The following is a 21,102-nucleotide window of genomic DNA, read 5'->3' as shown; positions in this document are numbered from 1 at the left end:
TTTGAGTGGCAGGACGCCGCGGCCCTTGGAATCTCTGGGCAGCTGACTTGGACTAGGCTACCTCAAGGGTTTAAGAACAGCCCTACCCTTTTTGATGAAGCTTTACATCAGGACCTGGCAGAATTCTGGGTTAGGTACCCCGCTCTAATCCTCTTACAATATGTAGATGACATTCTCCTGGCAGCCAAAACCAAAGGGGAATGCAAGGAAGGCACTCAAGCCCTCCTCCAGACTCTTGGGAGCCTAGGGTACCGGGCATCCGCCAAGAAGGCCCAGATATGTCAGAAACAGGTGATCTATTTAGGATACAAGATAAAGGATGGATGCGATGGCTAACTGAAGCCCGTATGCGAGCCATCTTAGACATTCCCACCCCACAAAATCCCCGCCAACTGAGAGAGTTCTTGGGAACGGCAGGCTTCTGCCGCCTATGGATCCCCGGGTTTGCCGAAATGGCGGCTCCCCTCTACCCCCTCACTCGGCCAGGGGTTGCTTTTAAATGGGAAGAGCCCCAAAAGAAAGCCTTCACCGACATCAAAAAGGCTCTCCTTGAATCACCAGCCCTGGGTCTACCGGACTTAGCTAAGCCATTTGAACTTTTTATAGATGAGAAAGAGGGCTATGCTAAGGGAGTCCTCACCCAAAAACTGGGGCCTTGGAGAAGGCCCACTGCATACCTCTCCAAGAAATTGGATCCTGTGGCATCGGGATGGCCACCCTGCCTTCGAATGATTGCCGCTATAGCCCTGCTGGTAAAAGATTCTCACAAGCTAACCTTGGGGCAGCCTTTGACCATACATGCCCCTCATGCAGTTGAGGCAGTCATCAGACAGCCTCCAGATAGATGGCTTACTAATGCCCGAATGACTCATTACCAGACTATGCTGTTAGACAAAGACCGGGTCCACTTCGGGCCTTTGGTGACTCTGAACCCAGCCACCCTGCTCCCCCTCCCTGGGGAGCCCGAGGCTCATGATTGCTTACAGGTATTGGCCGAGGCCCATGGGGCGAGATCCGACCTGACTGACCAGCCTCTACCCAGCCCGGACCACATCTGGTTCACGGATGAAAGCAGCTTTTTGCATCAAGGAGAACGAAGGGCGGGCGCGGCAGTCACCACAGAGAATCAGGTCGTCTGGGCCCAGGCACTCCCCCCTGGAACTTCCGCGCAGAGGGCAGAACTCATAGCACTCACGCAGGCTCTAAAATTGGCAGAAGGTAAGAGGCTCACCGTGTATACAGACAGTCGTTATGCCTTCGCCACTGCCCATATACATGGAGAAATTTACAGACGGAGGGGGCTGCTTACCTCCGAAGGGAAAGACATTAAAAATAAGGAGGAAATCCTCGCTCTCTTAAGGGCTCTTCATCTGCCCGCCGCCTTAAGTATCATACATTGCCCTGGACACCAAAAAGGGGATTCTTTTGAAGCAAGGGGCAATCGAAGGGCAGACTTGGCTGCCCGAGAGGCGGCCCTGACCACAGACACCACTAACCTCCTGGCTCTAGAGCCCACCAACGACCATCCCTCCCCCTCATGGGACTATGAACAAAGAGACATCCAAACCCTAGAGAAATTGGGAGCCACAAAGGAACCAAACGGGGATTGGACTTATGAAGGAAAGACTGTCATCCCCTACCGGGTAACCAAGTACCTAGTGACATTTTTACATAAGATGACACATCTGAGCTCCAAGAAGATGCGGGAGCTCCTCGAATGAGAAGAGGAATTCAATTTCCTTTTGGGGAAGAATGATATTCTAAAACAGGTAACTGAGCAATGTGATGCGTGCATCCGAGTCAACGCATCCAGACTGAAGCTTCCTCCCGGGAACCGGGTCAGAGGCTACCGGCCCGGAACACATTGGGAGATAGATTTCACTGAGATTAAACCAGGTAAATATGGATACAAGTATCTATTAGTTTTTGTAGACACCTTTTCAGGATGGGTTGAAGCCTTCCCTACTAAACATGAAACAGCCAAGATCGTTACTAAGAAATTGCTTGAAGAAATCTTTCCCCGTTATGGGATGCCTCAGGTACTGGGAACAGACAATGGGCCCGCCTTCGTCTCCCAGGTAAGTCAGTCAGTGGCCACCTTGTTGGGGATTGATTGGAAATTACATTGTGCTTATAGACCCCAAAGTTCAGGACAGGTAGAAAGGATGAATAGAACAATCAAGGAGACTTTAACAAAATGTCGCTTGCAACTGGCACTAGAGACTGGGTCCTCCTACTCCCCCTAGCACTCTACCGCGCTCGTAATACCCCTGGACCACATGGGCTCACACCCTATGAGATCCTGCATGGAGTACCTACCCCTATCATTAACTTTCTTGATCAAGATGTCTCAGATTTTGCTAACTCCCCTTCTCTCCAAGCTCATTTACAGGCCCTCCAACTAGTACAACGGGAGGTCTGGAAACCCCTTGCTCAAGCTTATAAAGACCAGATGGACCATCCCACCATCCCCCATTCCTACCAGATCGGGGACACCGTTTGGGTCCGGCGTCACCAGGCCAAGAACCTTGAACCCCGCTGGAAGGGACCCTACATCGTTTTGCTTACCACTCCCACCGCACTCAAGGTAGACGGCATTGCAGCTTGGATACATGCTTCACATGTAAAGCCAGCCCGACCCACCGATTCAGCCACTGCATCAGAATGGACCGCACACCGCACTCAAAATCCTTTAAAGATAAGACTCTCTCGTACACCCTCCTGTTGATTGGTTGTCTGTTTACCCCCCATGTAGCAACTAACCCCCACAGGGTTTATAATATCACCTGGAAAATAGCCAATCTAGGGACCGGGGAAATAGCCAACCTCAGCACTTATATAGGGACTCTACATGATGGGTTCCCTCCTCTCTATGTCGACCTATGTGACTTAGTAGGGTCTGATTGGGATCCCTCTGACCAGGAACCATTCCCAGGGTACGGATGCCACCACCCTGGGGGAAGGATAGGAACAAGAAGCAAGGATTTTTATGTTTGCCCCGGCCATAAACCAACTCATGACTGCGGGGGGCCACAGGAAGGGTACTGTGCAAGCTGGGGATGTGAAACCACAGGGGAGGCTTACTGGAAACCCTCTTCCTCTTGGGATTTCATCACTCTCAAACGGAGGGAGATCCCAGGGTACGCAGGGAAAGGACCATGGAGATGTGGGCAAAGAGCCTGCGGACCCTGTTATGATAGTGCCGGAGGGGGAGGTTTTCAAGGCGCCACCCCCGGAGGAAAATGCAACCCTCTCATCCTAAGGTTCACAGATGCTGGAAAAAGGACTACTTGGGATAGTCCTAAAGTCTGGGGACTCCGGCTGTACCGAGCAGGGAAAGATCCGGTGACCTTATTCTCCCTGTACAGACAAATTACTCCCCTAAGCCAACAATCAGTCGGGCCAAACACAGTAATAGCAGACCAGAGAGCCCCAACCCAATTCCAAGTCCCTGAACCCCCTACCGTTCCTAAAGCTATCACTCCTACACCAGGTGCTGTCATCTTCTCCCCCACCCCAGACGCCCTAAACATCGAGATAACCAGAGACCCTCCAGGTACCGGAGATAGATTATTATAATTAATCCAAGGAGTTTACCAACCTTAAATTTTTCAGACCCCAACAAGACTCAGGAATGCTGGTTATGCCTAGTTTCCCGGCCCCCATATTATGAAGGCATGGCAATACTGGGCAACTACTCCAACCAGACCTCAGCACCTACCAGTTGTGGAGCTGCTATGCAGCACAAGCTCACAATATCTGAGGTCTCAGGAAAGGGGCTATGCATAGGCAGGATTCCTCCCTCACATCAAGAATTATGTAACCAAGTAGAGCCATTATCTCAGGACAGCCGATACCTTGTTGCCCCTTATGGAACTTATTGGGCTTGCAGTACTGGGTTGACTCCCTGTGTCTCTACCACTGTTCTCAACACCACCATTGACTTTTGTATATTGATAGAACTTTGGCCCAAAGTCACATACCACCAACCTGAATATGTTTACAGCATACTAGGGAAATCAACCCGATATAAGAGGGAGCCAATATCCTTTACCGTGGCCCTATTATTAGGAGGGATAACAGTGGGGGGCATAGCAGCCGGCATAGGGACCGGAACCGTTGCCCTACAGGGAATTAATCATTTTAAGCTTCTACAACAAGCCATGCACACGGATATCCAGGTCCTAGAAGAGTCAGTCAGTGCACTCGAGAAATCCTTAACATCACTCTCTGAGGTGGTCCTGCAGAACAGACGAGGATTAGATTTATTATTTTTACAGGAAGGGGGGCTATGTGCTGCCCTCAAGGAAGAATGCTGCTTTTATGCAGATCATACAGGAATAGTTAGGGACAGCATGGCCAAACTTAGGGAAAGGCTAAAACAGAGGCAACAGCTATTTGAGTCTCAACAAGGATGGTTCGAAGGATGGTTCGCTAAGTCCCCCTGGTTGACTACCCTTATATCCACGCTCATGGGACCTCTGGTTATTCTATTTTTGATCCTCATATTTGGTCCCTGCATTCTGAACAAAATGACTCAATTCATCAGAGAACGACTATCTGTTATACAGGCCTTAGTCTTAACTCAACAATACCACCATCTAAAGCAAATAGATCCAGAGTATCCAGAGACCTCTGAATGAAAGATTCCATTCAGTTACAAGAGAAATGGGGGAATGAAAGACCCCTGCCCCTTAGCCCTTTCTTTCTCAAGTTTGTCTCCTCTTCCTCCTGTTGGCGGCTTCCACTTCCCCCGCCACCCGCCGCACGCCCAGCCCGAGAACGAGCACCAGGTGGGCTGGCACGAGAACGAACACCAAGTGAGCCGGCCTGGAGCCCTGCCCCTGAGCCCCCACCCGATGAGAAACACTCCGTCCCAAGGTCTCCGCCCCCGAGGTCAGCCATCTGGACGCAGAGGGGGGGGGAATTGAGTCTGTTGTACCAGATACCAGACCTTGAGAATATGCTGATCTGGAATGACTCTGTGTCTCATTTGAACCATCCAATAGAAATGATTCTGTATTTTGCCTCATTTGAAAGACTCTATGTTTCACCTCATTTGAATAACTCTGTACTTTGCCTCATTTGAATAACCCTGTATAGCGCCTCATATACATTGACCAATGGGAATAGCTCTGTACAATGCCTCATTAGAATTATCCAATAGAATCCCTGCTCCTAGCTTGCGCCTTTTTCCCTATATAAGGACCCCTTTCCCTTGGCTCGGGGCGCTTGGCCTCACAGAAGCTAAGTCGCCCGGGTACCCGTATCTCCAATAAAGCCTCATGCGGTTTTGCATCCAAGCTCGTGGTCTCGCTGATTCCTGGGTGCGGGTCTCCTTCTACGAAAGTACCTCTTCGGGGGGTCTTTCAGTATATCTGTGGATGTCTGTCTCTCTGTTTCCATCGGCCACTGGATGAGGGCTCTAGGATGGCATAAAGAGAAGTCATCAATCTCATTTTAGGGGGAGGGTTTTTTAGGTTATCCTCTCCACCGTTGCCTGGATTGTCAGATCTCGTCATCCTTGTAGGTCTCTGGAGATCTCCCTGGTTCCAGATCCCTTCTCGGGCCTATCGTGGCTCCCTCTGATATCATATCTCTCATCCTGCTCTCTTTCCTCTATTCTTCCCCCAACTCAATGTTTCTGCCCCTCCATTTCCTCTCCTCTTCTCCTCTTCTCTTGCTCTTATTGTAGCAGCTCCTTTCCCCCCACCCTCATGCCCCCAATTAGTTTGGGAATTCATGTCATTTCCATTCCTGGGGACCATTTATCCCTTAGAATCCTTCATGTTTCCTAGTTTCTTTGGTGAAGAGCATTATATACTTGTAATCCTTTGCTCTATGTCTAAAATTCATATATCAGTGAGTACATACCATGTTTGTCTTTTTGTGACTGGGTTACCTCACTCAGGATGGTTTCCTCTAGTTCCATCCATTTGCCTGCGAATTTGAAGATTCCATTGCTTTTTTCTGCTGAGTAGTACTCCATTGTATAGATAGATGTGCCACATTTTCTCAATCCATTCTTCAGTAGAGGGGCACCTAGGTTGCTTCCAGGTTCTGGCTATTACAAACAGTGCTGCTATGAACACGATTGAACATATGTCCTTGTTGTAAGTACATGCCCTATTTGGGTATATACCCAAGAGAGGAATGGCTGGATCTTGAGGTAGACTGATTCCCATTTTTCTGAGCAACCGCCATACTGATTTCCAGAGTGGTCTTACAAGTTTGCACTCCCACCAGCAATGGAGGAGTGTTCCTTTTTCTCCACATCCTCTCCAGCATAGATTGTCATTGGTATTTTTTATTTTAGCCATTCTGACAGGCATGAGATGGTATCTCAGAGTTGTTTTGAGTTGCATTTCTCTGATGGCCAATGATTTCGAGAACTTTGTTAAGTGTCTTTCAGCCATTTCAGATTCCTCTGTTAAGAATTCCCTATTTAGTTCTGCACCCCACTTTTTAATTTCATTGTTTGGTGTTTTGGTGGCTAGCTTCTTGAGCTCCTTATATATTTTGGAAATCAGTCCTCTCAGATGTGGGATCGGTGAAGATCTTTTACCATTCTGTGGGTGATCGTTTTATCCTACTGACTGTTTCCTTTGCTTTGCAGAAGCTTCTCAGTTTTGGGAGGTCCCATTTATTAATTGCAGACCTCAGTGTCTGTGCTACTGGCATAATGTTCAGGAAGTGGTCTCCTGTGCCAATTTGTTCAAGGGTAGTTCCCACTTTCTCTTCTAGAAGATTCAGTGTGGCTGGATTTATGCTGAGATCTTTGATCCATTTGCACTTAAGTTTTGTGCATGGTGACAGGTATGGATCTATCTGCAATTTTCTGCATGTCCGAATCCAATTGTACCAGCACCATTTGTTGAAGATGCTATCTTTTTTCCATTGTATAGATTTAGCACCTTTGTCAAAAATAAGGTATCCATAGGTGCGTGGGTCGATATCAGGGTTTTCAATTCGATTCCATTGTTCTATCATTCTATTTTTGTGCCAATACCAAGCTGTTTTCAGAACTATGGCTCTATAGTAGAGCTTAAAGTCGGGGATGGTGATGCCTCCAGAAGATCCTTTACTGTAAAGAGTTGTTTTGGCTATCATGGGCTTTTTATTTTTCCATATAAAGTTGAGTATTGTTCTTTCAATGTCTATGAAAAACTGTGTTGGGATTTTGATGGGGATTGCATTGAATCTGTAGATTGCTTTTGGCAGGATTGCCATTTTTACTATGTTAATTCTACCTATCCAAGAGCATGGGAGATCTTTCCATTTTCTGGTATCTTCTTTAATTTCTTTGTTTAAAGTCTCAAAGTTCTTATTGTACAGGTTTTTCACTTTTTTTTGGTTAGTATTACCCCAAGATATTTTATGTTGCTTGTGGATATTGTGAAAGGTGATGTTTCCCTGATTCTTTCTCATTGGATTTATCATCTGTATATAGTAGGGCTACTGATTTTTTTGAGTTAATTTTGTATCCTGCTACCTTGCTGAAGGTGTTTATCAGCCGTAGGAGTTCCCTGGTAGAGTTTTTCAGGTCACTAATGTAAACTATCATGTAGTCTGCAAATAGTGAAAGTTTTACTTCATCCTTTCCAATTGGTATCCCTTTGATCCCCTTTTCTTTTCTTATTGCTGTAGCCAGAACTTCAAGTACAATATTGAAGAAATATGGAGAGAGTGGACAGCCTTGTCTTGTTCCTGATTTAAGAGGAAACGCTTTGAGTTTCTCTCCATTTACTTTGGTGTTGGCTATTGGTTTGGTGTATATTGCATTGATCATGTTTAGATATGTTCCCGTTATTGCTGTTGTCTCCAAGATCTTTATCATGAAGGGATGTTGGATTTTGTCAAACACTTTTTCAGCATCTAGTGAGATGATCATGTGGTTTTTCTTTTTCAGTTTGTTTATATGGTGGATTACATTGATGGATTTTTGTATGTTGAACCATCCTTGCATCCCTGGGATGAAGCCTACTTGATCATGGTGGATGATTTTTCTGATATGTTCTTGGATTCGTTGGCCAATATTTTATTGAGTATTTTAGCATCGATGTTCATGAGGGATATTGGTCTGTAGTTCTCTTTCTTAGTCATATCTTTGTGTGGCTTGGGTATCAAAGTGATTGTAGCCTCATAGAAAGAGTTTGGCAATATCCCATCTGCTTCTATTGTGCGGAACAGTTTGAGGAGTACTGGAATTAGCTCTTGTTTGAATTTCTGGTAGAATTCTGCAGTGAAGCCATCTGGCCCTGGGCTTTTTTTGGTTGGGAGGCTTTTGATGACTGCTTCTATCTCATTAGGGGTTATAGGTCGATTTAAACTGTTTATCTGATCTTGATTTAATTTTGGTAAGTGATATTTATCCAGAAAGCTGTCCATTTCCTTTAGATTTTCCAATTTTGTGGAATACAGGTTTTCAAAGTATGACCTAAAGATTCTCTGGATTTCCTCAGTGTCCGTTGTTATATCTCCCTTTTCATTTCTGATTTTGTTAATTAGCATGCTCTCTCTCTGCCTTTTGGTTAGTTTGGCTAGAGGTTTGTCTATCTTATTGATCTTCTCAAAGAACCAACTCTTTGTTTCATTGATTCTTTGTACTGTTTTCCTAGTTTCTACTTTGTTGATTTCGGCTCTCAGGTTGATTATTTCCTGGCATCTACTCCTCCTTGGTGTGTTTGCTTCTTTTTGCTCTAAAGCTTTCAGTTGTTCTGTCAATTCTCTAATGTGACTTTCCTCCAGTTTCTTCATGTGAGCACTTAGTGCTATTAACTTCCCTCTTAGCACTGCTTTCAGGGTGTCCCAGGGTGGGGAGATAGGGGTGGGCAGGGTGTATGCTGTTCTGGCCTGGGGTCGGTACGGGCAGAAACTCACTCACCTAGTTCCAGGTCAGTCGGTGGCAGAATGGAAGAATAGGGTGCTAGCAGATTCCGGGCGCAGGGAGCTCCTCCCTGCCTGGGTGTGTCTGGCCCAAGCCTGCAGGCACAGGCGGGGGTGGGGGGATGGGGGTGGGCAGGGTGTATGCTGTTCTGGCCTGGAGTCGGGAGTGGGCAGAAACTCACTCACCTAGTTCCGGGTCGGTCAGCGGCCCTGATTATGAGATTGATGACTGACTTATATGCTTTCATCCAGCAGCTGGTGGAAGTAGCAGCAGATACCCATAACTAATCACCGACCTGAACTGGAACCCTAATTCAGAGAAGGACCAGTGAAGAGCACAGAGGTCCATACCAGGCTGGTAAAACACACAGAAATAGCTGACCTGAACATCGGGGAACTCTTGCTCCCCAGTCTGATAGCTGGAATACCAGCATGGGACTGATCTAGACCCCAGGAACATGGGTTTCTGTGAGGAAACCTCAGAAATCTATGGGACCTCCTGTAGAAGCCCAGTATTTATCCCTAGCATAGGTTGGACATTGGGAGCCCATTCCATATAGAGGAATACACCCTGAGCCAAGACACACGGTGGTGGGCCTGGGCCCTATCCCAAAAGATATGAAAGACTCTGATGATACCTATGGAAGGCCTCACATCCAGGGGGAGCAGAAAAAATATGTGACAGATAAGATTTCAGTTGGGGGGGTAGGGGAGGACGAGTGGGAGAAGGGAACTGGGATTGTCATGTAGAACAATCCTGTTTCTGATTCAAATTTTAAAAAAGTTGGAAAAAAAATCAGCTTTCAGGTTGCCACCGCCGCTGCCACCATCGTGCCAGCCCAACTGGTCTTGGTGAGATGGGTGACTCTCCAGGATGGGAGACAAGCCAATTTGGGAGCAGATTGGATCCAGCTTTATTCAACATTACTACCAGTTATTTGATAACGACAGAACCCAACTAGGCGCAATTTACATTGATGCATCATGTCTTACGTGGGAAGGACAGCACTTCCAGGGGAAAGCTGCCATTGTGGAGAAGTTGTCTAGCCTTCCCGTCCAGAAAATCCAGCATAGTATCACGGCGCAGGACCATCAGCCTACAACAGATAGCTGTATCATCAGCATGGTTGTAGGCCAGCTCAAGGCCGCTGAAGATCCCATCATGGGTTTCCACCAGATGTTTCTATTAAAGAACATCAACGATGCTTGGGTTTGCACCAATGACATACATGTTCAGGCCCGCCCTGCACAACTTCAGCTGACCTCCACCTGGCCAGATCCTCAGGCTGTTTCCTCCTCCCTCCTCTTCCCAATACCATCTCACTCCTTCAGATGCTCCAAATATCATACACAAATGAGCAGGGCCGAGGTGGTAGTGGGTGCGGTGCACTTCTGTCACCATGGTGTTGTGCATCTTGTTTGGATGCTAGAGTAGTTTATCTGACAGGAGAAGAATGTGTTGTACCAGCACATGCCTTGGAAAGACTTAAGTAATGCAAAAGATTGTCGGTTTTTGTTTTTGTCTCATTTTGTTTTTTAATCTACTGACAAGTTGCTCTAGTAACCCAAAGAAGTGAAGGAGAAAGCAGCTGCCTCACCGCCCAGATATTGATTTGTTCAGATGTTTCACTGCCTCATCATACAATAAAACCACAAAAATTTTCTTAACAAAAAAAAATCAGCTTTCACTGTAGGCAGAGTTTGCCTGTCCTGCCTGCCTGCTCCCAAAAAGCCAGCAGTCCCTTCCTAAATAACTGACTCAGATATTTAATATAAACTATAAATGCTCAGGCAGTATCTCAGGCTTATTACTAACTAGCTCTTACATCTTAACCCATTTCTATTAACCTATGTGCTACCCTGAGGCTCTTGGCTTTTACCTCAATCTCATTTTGTTTGTCTGACTTGTTCTCCATCTAGCTGGTGACTCCTTTGTCTCTACTCTCCTTCATGCCAGCATTCTGTCTGTCACAGGCTGTCTCACCCAATGTTTTCCTGCCCAGGTACTGGCCAGTCAGCTTCATATTAACAACGAGAACAATACATATTTACAGTGTAAAAAATGGATTATTCCACAGCATTTATCCATTTTTGTCTAATTAAAAAGGAAGGTTTTCATTTTAACATAGTAAAATTATATACAACAAAAACAGTTATTAAGTAAGCATTACATTTACTATATTCAGTCCATTTCTATTTGGCAAAATAGAGAAAATACTCCATTACCTATCCTATCTTTGTGAGTTCAAAGTTTTATACCTAATTTGCTTTATATCATTACTAAGGAAAAATAAGTTTAATTATTTAGTCTTTCACTCCATCAAAGACCCCCAGAAGGATGAAATAGTACCTGATGATAGAGACATCAGGCTGTGTGGACAGTTGTTCAAAGTTCATTTGTAATGTCAGGGCATCCAACTCTGGCCTACAGTCCTAGTACATCTGACAGACTTTCTTGTGAAGGAGGGAATTTTGAAGGACTTTCCTACTTTGGCACAATTTGGCAGTCACCTTTCTTGGGTCCTTCTGGTCCAGTTTGTACAGTAACTGTCAGCAATTGAGGCAAGGGCAATTTCTTTGCCCAGATGGCTAACTTTGACATAAAAACTCCTTATAGAGTTTTTTCAATGCCCATTATCTTATTTGCATTAGATTGGCCGTCAGGAGCAGATGCATCTCACTGTCATGAAAAACCTTGGTTTATTAAACAAACTAAATGACATATTCTATAGATCTTTCAAGTATTTGAAGACCAGTTATCTTAATATATCTGTTTATGGAGTTGAAAAATTTACCTAACATGACTATAAGCTTGACTACTATAGATGGCTAACTATTAATCTGTATTTTAAAATTATGCATTATATTTAAATGAACTGTATAAACACAATACCTTAACAAGAGTAGAAATATGCATACAGTATAAGAAAATAAACTTCAAAGTTGTACCAATAAACCAAAATTCATACCAATGTAAAACTATGTAAGAATAATAGTTGTTTTTGTGGATTAAAGTAGATAATCTACCCCTTTTCCCTATCATTTCTATATCCCCCTTTCCTTTTAGAATGAGATCCCTGAATCTAATCTCCTTTGTTCAGCTTTTTTTCCATTACCAATAACACCTTATAACCCCCTTAAATGATAATAAACATCCATAACTAATATTTTGGGAATGTGGGCATTGTTTTCTCTAGACTGCTTCCTATTGATTGGGGGCACTGGTAATCTTTGAGAGACCCTGAGAAAATTTAGGATTATTATTAAGTCCTGACTGGCTATTTTATGAGGCTGGACCATCTTATCCAGCAGCTTTGAAGCTGTTCTAGATGCAGAATTTTGAGGAGACTTAACAGAGGAGCTGGATCTACTGGGCCATTTATTTTCATTCATGTCTGGTCTACTTGTTCTGAAAAATACATAAAGTTTTAAAGGTGACATACAATTTGCATCAATGTAAATAAAGACTGTGCATTCTACACAAGTCATCCTTAGATGGGTTTTTGTTATGTGTTCTCGAAGGTAAAATATACATCATGTGTCTCATAGTTTTTTATGCTTATTTCTTCATGTTTGTAATTAGGATTTCAGGGGATCTTTCTCAATCCAAGGGATCATTCTAAAAAGGAAAGGGGGGATATAGAAATGATAGGGAAAAGGGGTAGATTATCTACTTTAATCCACAAAAACAACTATTATTCTTACATAGTTTTCTTTAACATGGAATGAATCCACACCCTCTCACTTCTTGGGGAAATAAAAGCCTAACCTCTTCTCTAAAGTAACATATCTTTTAACTTAAAATTTCAAGTCAGGACATTTTTGAAATACATACATTGGTTTAATCTAGCAGGATTTATAATCCTGTATGTTTTAGCAGCTGTTTCTCCTTCTTTACCAAAAGGTAATTTATTCTGGAGCCAAGTGTTAGTGAACATAGTACAGGAACACAGATTTGTGTAGGTGAAATTTCATGTTCCATCCCTGTAACAGGTTAATGATAACAGAATAAAATGATAACTCAATGTGTCTTTCAAAGACACATGGGTGATTGTGATGGATAAAATGCTACCCACTGTATGAAGCAGGAAGTTTTGTATCTAAGGATTGTAGATAGAAGTGAAAATCAAAATATAAAATCAAAGTTAGCATTATTTAAATGCCCAGGGAGGAAAACATCACTATGTAAAATAAAACAGAGATGAGAAGAAAAAGATGAGTTCTTGCCATCCAAAATATATTATAGGAATTTGTCTATGTTGTGGTTCAGTGTCCAATGGAGTAGAATGTTGGTTTGAGAGGCAGGGTCCACATTTAGCTGGCTGAAGTAGATCATGGAATTCTGTGGCAAATGTGGGACAAGAAAAAGAAGGGCCTTGGCAAGAGAAAGAGGTAGGGCCAGGGGGTTGAGTGTATTTTTGAGCTGGGGAGTGGTCTGTGTGCTATGGTTGCTTGCCATTATCTCAGTATTTATTTTGTAATAAACAGTAAATAAAATTTCTATATCTGGTGCCCACCGAGGACATTATTAAATCATGCAAAGTTGGTGTGATTACACCAAACCACCCTCTGTGGCCAACACTGTGGTTGCAGCAGAGAGCACAGTCCCTCTTTGCCCCTCCTCGACTGCTTTCTTACCTTTTATTGTTTTCCATTGCTGCCTTCCGAGGCCCAAACTTCAAGCTCCTCTCTGTTCATCTCTGTGTGTCCCCCACTACCTTCCCAGCACCATGGCAGCAGCTACTCTCGCTGCCTTGGCCACCTCTGCCCCCTTATCCCAGTGCAGTCCACTGGTCATCACTGTCATGGCTGGAGCACATTCAGTCTTAGCTTGCTGAGTCAGACCTGCTGGCTTCTTCTTTGTTTTTTCCCTCTCTTTTCCACCTGGATTTCTCAGTGTCAGCTCCCCTCCTGCCTTGGCCATGTCTACCTACTACTGGCCAAATATTATCATTACATCTGATTACCTTTGCACAAGCCCACTCTTTGAGCATTGTTGTCAGAGCTGGGAATTTTTAAGCAGCAAATTAGGTTATTAAATAAACAAATAAAATAATAATGTAATTAATTAAATATAAATAAATAAATGAAAATAAGTGGGGAAGGACAATCTCAAAACATTTTCCAAGTTAAAAGCTTGTCACAGACAGAGCCTGACCCCTACTGAGGTGAGTGTACCGTCTGCTCCTGCTTTACTCCTGCCCAAAGTCCATATCACCTCATCCATATCACCCTAGATATCTCTGGGCTCGTGTCTGAATAGAGTGGACCTACCCACACAGGGAGGAGCTCCCTGAACCTGGAAACATCTCATTCTTAATTCCCCCTCTGTTGGCCAGACCCCTACTGAGGAGAGTGTACCTTCTGCTACTGCCCTACTCCTGCCCAATGTCCCCTTCACCTCCAGAACTCTCTGGGCCTGTGCCTGTGCCTGCATAGAATGGACCTGCTCAGACCGGGAGAAACTCCCTGAGTCTAGAAACACCTTACTCTTCCTTCCCTCTCCGCTGGCCTGACCTCTACTGAGTGAGGAGACTACCAGGAGATATAAGAACATCCAGAGATGCAGGCATTGAAGTCTTGGCCCACACACAACACCAGGTGACAACAGGAGATAGAGAGACCCCACCTGCACCCACTGGAAGAAGAGATGGGAAGAAGACAGAAAAAGAACATACTCAAACAGAAAGACCAACATGACACCATCAGAATCTAGGGACTCCACACCAGCAAGATCTGAAAAGCACAACACAGAGAATGAAGAAGAAATGGACCTTAAAATTTTTCTTATGAAGATGATAGAGAACTTTAAAGAGGAAATAAGAAAATCCCTTAAAGAAATAGAAGAAAAAACAAGAAAAAATTACATGAAATGGAGGAAAAGACAAACCAAAAAATCAAGAAATAAACAAATCTCTTAAAGAATCTAAAGAAAGCCAAGAAAAAAACAACCAAACAAGTGAAGGAAGCACTGGAAACAATTCAAGGCATGAAACCTGAAAGAGAAACAATAAAGAAAACACGGAATGAGGGGATGCTGGAAATAGAAAGGCTGGATGAATGATCAGGAACTAAAGATGTGAGTATATCCAATATAACACAAGAGATGGAAGAGAGAATCTCAGTTGTTGAAGACTCTCTAGCCAAAGAAAATCTCAAGTCCAAGAAATCCCTAACACAAAATATCCAGGAAATATGGGACACTATGAAAAGACTAAACCTAAGAATAATAGGTATAGAAGAAGGTGAAGAAATACAGCTCAAAGGTACAGAAAACTTAATCAATAAAATCATAGAAGCAAACTTCCCCAACCTACAGAAGGATATGCCTATGAAAGTATGAGAAGCTTACAGAACACCAAATAGAATGGACCACAAAAGGAAGTATCCGTGCCACATAATTATCAAAACACCAAACTTACATAATAAAGAGAAAATATTAAGAGGAGCAAAGGAAAAAGGTCAAATAACATATAAAGGCAACCTATCAGAATCACACCAGACTTCTTAATGGAAACTGTAAAAGCCAGAAGGTCCTGGATAGATATCCTACAAACACTAAGGGAACATAGATGCCAACCCAGACTACTGTACACAGCAAAGCTTTCAATCACTATAGATGGAGAAAACAAGATATTCCATGACTTAAACAACACATATCCACAAATACAGCACTACAGAAAGTTCTGGAAGGACTCAAACCCAACGAAGATAACTACACTAAAAAAACCATAGGTAATAGATAATCCTACTTTACCAAACACAAAAAGAAACAGGAGGGCAAAAACCACATACAGTGACACCACCAACAATAAATCCAAAACAAACAAGAACCAATAATCAATGGACATTAATATCCCTCAATGTCCATGGTCTTAACCTGCCTATAAAAAGATACAGGCTAACAGAATGGATACGAAGACAGAATCCATCCTTCTGCTGTATATAAGAAACACACTTCAACCTCAAAGACAGGATTTCCCTCAGAGTAAAAGGATGGGAAAAGATTTTCCAATCAAATGGACCCAAGAAACAAGCTGGTGTAGCAATCCTAATATCTAACAAATTAGACTGAAAACTAAAATCAATCAAAAGAGATGAAGAAGGGCATTTCATATTCATCACAGGAAAAGTCCATCAAGTTGAAGTCTCAATCCTGAACATCTATGCCCCAAATATGAAGGCATCCACATTTGTAAAAGAAACATTACTAAAGCTCAAACCACACATAAAACCCCACATACTTATAGTAGGAGAGTTCAAAACCATGCTTTCACCACTAGACAAGACCACCAGACAGAAACTTAACAAAGCATCTAACAGAAGTTATGACCCAACAGGGTTTAACAGATATCTATAGAACATTCCATCCAAACACAAAAGAATATACCTTCTTCTCAGCAGCATATGGAACCTTCTCTAAAATTCACCACATAGTTGGCAACAAAGCAAACATCCACAGATACAAAAAATTGAAATAACCCCTGTATCTTATCAGATCACTATGCTTTAAAGCTAGAATTCAACAGCAGTACAAATTGCAGATAACCTACAAACTCATGGAAATTGAATAACACCCAATTGCACCATTTCTGGGTTGAGGAGGAAATAAAAAAGAAATTAAAGACTTCCTAGAGTTTAATGAGAATATACACACAACATACCCAAACTTATGGAACACTCTGGAAGCAATGCCAAGAGGAAAGTTCACAACACTAAGTGCCCACATGAAGAAACTGGAGAATAGTCACACTAGAGAACCAACAGGACAACTGAAAGCTTTAGAGCAAAAAGATGCAAACTCACCACAGAGGAGTAGGCTCCAGGAAATAATCAAACTGAGGACTGAAAATATTAAAGTAGAAACTAGGAAAATATTACAAAGAAACAATGAAACAAACAGTTGGCTATTTGAGAAGGTCAACAAGATAGTCAAACCTCCATCCAAACTAACAGAAAGGCAAAGATAGAGATATCACACTAATTAACAAAATCAGAAATGAAAAGGGGGACATAACAACAGACACGAAGGAAATCCAGAGAATCATCAGGTCATACTTTGAAAACCTGAACTCCACAAAATTTGAAAACCTAAAGGAAATGGACAATTTTCTGGATAGATATCACTTACCAAAATTAAAACAAGAACAGATAAGCAGTTTAAATCAACCTATAACCCTTAATGAAATAGAATCAGTCATCAAAAGCCTCCCAACCAATAAAAGCCCAGGGTCAGATGGCTTCACTGCAGAATTCTAACAGAAATTCAAACAAGAGATAATGCCAGTACTCCTCAAACTGTTCCACCCAATAGAAGCAGAAGGGACATTGTCAAACTCTTTTTATGAGGCTCCAATTACTTTGATACCCAAGCCACACAAAGATACAAGTAAAAAATAGAACTACAGACCAATATCCTTCATGAATATCGATGCAAAAATACTCAACAAAATATTGGCAAAACAACTTTGGAAATCAGTATGGGGATTCCTCAAGAAAATGGGAATGAGTCTATCACAAGATCCAGCAATTCCACTCTTAGGCATATACCCAAAATAAGCACATTCATACAACAAGGACACCTGTTCAATGGTGTTCATAGCAGCACTATTTGTAATAGCCAGAAACTGGAAGCAGCCTAGATGGCTCTCAACCAAAGAATGGATACAGAAAATGTGGTACATTTACACAATGGAGTACTACTCAGCAGAAAATAAACAATGGAATCTTGAAATTTGCATGAAAATGGATGGAACTAGAAGAAAGGCAACCCAATCACAAAAAGGCAAACATGGTATGTGCTCACTCATATGTGGATTTTACACATAGAGTAAGGATTACCAGCCTAAAATCCAAACTGCCAGAGAAACTAGTAAACAAGGAGGACCCCAAGAGAGACCTACATGGTCCCCTAGAGAAGGGGAGAGGTTCATGATCCCCTGAGCAAATTGGGAGCACAGAAAGATGGGGGAGCAAGCTTGGAAAATAAGAAGGGGTGAAGAGGATGGATGCAGAGGACATGAGAGAGCAGAAAGATTGAATCAGAGGAAGAATAGAAGATAACAAGAATGGAGATACCATAATAGAGGGAGACATTTTCAGGCACAAGGGAAATGTATGGAGAGCTACAAAGATGATACCAGCTAGCAATCTAAGCAACAGAGGAGAGGCTACCTTAAATGCCCTCCCCTGATAATGAAATTGATGACTGACTTATATGCCACCCAATAGCCCTCATCCAGCAGTTGGTGGAAGTAGAAGCAGACACCCACAACTAATCACTGAACTGAACTAGAACCCAGATGCATAGAAGGCCAAGTGAAGAGCAAAGGGGCCCAGATCAGGCTGGTGAAACCTACAGAAACAGCTGATTGAACATTGGGGAACTCTTGCTCCGTAGACTGATCACTGGGATACCAGCATGGGACTGATCCAGACCCCAGGAACATGGGTTTCATTGAGGAAAGCTCGGAAATCTACGGGACCTCCTGTAGTAGTTCAGTACTTATCCCTAGCATAGGTGTGGACTTTGGGAGCCAATTCCACATAGAGAAATACACCCTGAGCCAAGACACAAGGGGATGGAGCTAGACTGTATTCCAAAGGATATGATAGACTCTGAAGACACCGTTTGGAAGGCCTCACCATCCAGGGGGATCAGAAAGGATATATGATAGGTAGGGTTTTAGTTGGGGGGTAAGGGAGGACAGGAGGAAGAAGGGAACTGGGATTGCCATGTAAAACGATCCTGTTTCTACTTCAAATAAAAAAATCAAAAAAATATTGGTAATTTGAATCCAAGAACACATCAGAAAAATCATCCACTGTGATCAAGTAGGCTTCAGCCCTGGCATGCAAGGATGGTTCAACATGCAAAAATCCATTAATGTAATACACCATATAAACAAACTGAAAAAGAAAAACCACATGATCATCTCACTAGATGCTGAAAAAGCCTTTGACAAAATCAAGTATCCTTTCATGACAAAGATCTTGGAGAGCACAGGAATAACAGGAACCTATCTAAACATGATAAAAGCAATATACACCTAACCAACAGCCAACATTAAACTAAATGGACATAAAGTCAATTTATCCCTCTAAAATGAGGAACACAACAAGGCTGTCCATTCTCTCCATATCTCTTTAATAACTTGATGTTCTAGCTAGAGCAATAAGACAAGAAAAGGAGATCAAGGGGATAAAAATTGCAAAGAAAGAAGTCAAACTTTTACCATTTGCAGATGATGTGATAGTCTACAAAAGTGATCCAAAATCTCTACCAGGGAACTCCTATAGCTGAGAAACACCTTCAGCAAAGTGGCAGGATACAAGATTACCCCTACTATAGCCCTACTATATACGGAAGACACATTGGTGGAGAAAGAAATCAGAGAAACATCACCCTTTACAATTGCCACAAACAACATAAAATACCTTGGGGTAACACTAACCAAAAAAGTGAAAGACCTGTACCATAAGAACTTTGAGTCTCTAAAAAAAGAAATTGAAGAAGATACCAGAAAATGGAAAGATCTCCCATGGTCTTGGATAGGTAGGATCAACATAGTAAAAATGGCAATCTTGCCAAAAGCAATCTACAGATTCAATGCAATCCCCATTAAAATCCCAACGCAATTCTTCACTGATCTTGAAAGAACAATTCCCAACTTTATATGGAGAAACAAAAGACCCAGGATAGCCAAAACAACCCTGTACAATAGAGGAACTTCTGGAGGCATCGCAGTCTCTGACTTCAAGCTCTATTACAGAGCTATAGTCCTGAAAACATCTTGGCATTGGCACAAAAATAGACAGGTAGACCAATGGAGTAGAGTTGAAAATCCTGATATTAACCCACAAACCTATGAACACCTGGTTTTTAAAAAACAATCCGAATATATATTGTGGAACAGAAAACGTCTTCAACAAATGGTGCTGGCATAACTGGTTGCAGACATGTAGAAGATTGCAGTTAGACCCAAGCCTATCGCATTGCACAAATCTTAAGTCAAAATGGATCAAAGATCTCAGCATAAATCCAGCTAAACTGAACCTATTAGAAGACAAAGTGGGAAATACACTTGAATTAATTGGTACAGGAGATTGCTTCCTGATCATTACACCAGTAGCACAGACACTGAGGTCAACAATTGATAAATGGGACCTCCTGAAACTGAGAAGCTTCTGTAAAGCAAAGGATACAGTGAGCAACACAAAATGGCACCCGACACTGGGAAAAGATATTCACCAACCTCACATCTGACAGAGGGCTGATCTCCAAAATATACAAAGAACTCAAGAAGCTAGTCCCCGAAATACCAAACAACCCAATTAAATAGTGGGGTACAGAACTAAATAGACAATTCTCAATAGAGGAATCTAAAATGGCTGAAAAACACATAAGAAAGTGTTCAACATCCTTAGCCATCAGGGAAATGCAAATCAAAACAACTTTGAGATACCATCTTACTCCTGTCTGAATGGCTAAAATCAAAAGCGCCAATGACAGTTCATGTTGGAGAGCATGTGGAGAAAGGGGAACACTTCTCCACTGCTGGTGGGAGTGACAACTTGTACAGCCACTTTGGAAAATAGTATGGTGACTCCTAAAAAAAATGGGAATCAGTCTACCACAAGATCCAGCAATTCCACTCTTAGGCATATACCCAAAAGAAGCACATTCATACAACAAGGACATCTGTTCAACGATGTTCATAGCAGCACTCTTTGTAATAGCCAGAAACTGGAAGCAGCCTAGATGCTCCTAAACTGAAGAATGGATAGAGAAAATGTGGTACAATTACACAATAGAGTACTACTCACCGGAAAAAAACAATGGAAACTTGAAATTTGTAGGAAAATGGATGGATCTAGAAGAAACCATTCTGAGGAAGGTAACCCAACCACAAAAAGACAAACATGTTATGTACTCACTCATATGCGGGTTTTAGACATAGAGTAAGGATTACCAGCATACAATCCACATTGCCAAAGAAGCTGATGAACAAGGAGGTACCTAAGAGAGACATACATGGTCCCCTGGAGAAGGGGATAGGTTCAAGATCTGCTGAGCAAATTGGGAGCACGGGAAGAGGGAGGAGGGAGCTAGGAGAATGAGAAGCAGAGAAGAAGAGGGATGCCGAAGACATGAGGGAGTAGAAAGAGTGAGTCAGGGGAAGAATACTGTAAGGTAAAGGGCACAGTTAGTAATAC

The 21,102-nt window shown here is 42.8% G+C and overlaps 1 protein-coding gene and 1 pseudogene across 1 annotated transcript; both read left to right on the top strand.

The window, feature by feature from the left end:
- Positions 1–344: 344 nt before the first annotated feature.
- Positions 345–2,170, top strand: LOC113832873. The gene is made up of 2 exons (XM_027391614.2): positions 345–1,769; positions 1,933–2,170. The coding sequence occupies exon 1, from the start codon at positions 348–350 to the stop codon at positions 1,719–1,721; it is 1,374 nt and encodes a 457-aa protein (XP_027247415.1). The 5' UTR covers positions 345–347; the 3' UTR covers positions 1,722–1,769; positions 1,933–2,170.
- A 7,529-nt stretch (positions 2,171–9,699) lies between these two features.
- On the top strand, positions 9,700–10,148 carry LOC113832871 (annotated as a pseudogene).
- Positions 10,149–21,102: the final 10,954 nt, after the last annotated feature.

The sequence above is a fragment of the Cricetulus griseus genome (assembly GCF_003668045.3).
Source record: "Cricetulus griseus strain 17A/GY chromosome 1 unlocalized genomic scaffold, alternate assembly CriGri-PICRH-1.0 chr1_1, whole genome shotgun sequence".
Taxonomy (NCBI): Eukaryota; Metazoa; Chordata; class Mammalia; order Rodentia; family Cricetidae; genus Cricetulus; species Cricetulus griseus.
Note: the sequence above shows the minus strand (reverse complement) of the source record. Positions and strands in the feature narration are given on the sequence as shown.

What these genes read in the sequence shown, in the direction of transcription:
- LOC113832873 (XM_027391614.2), top strand. Translation starts at nt 348, where the DNA reads ATGCGAGCCATCTTAGACATTCCCACCCCACAAAATCCCCGCCAACTG.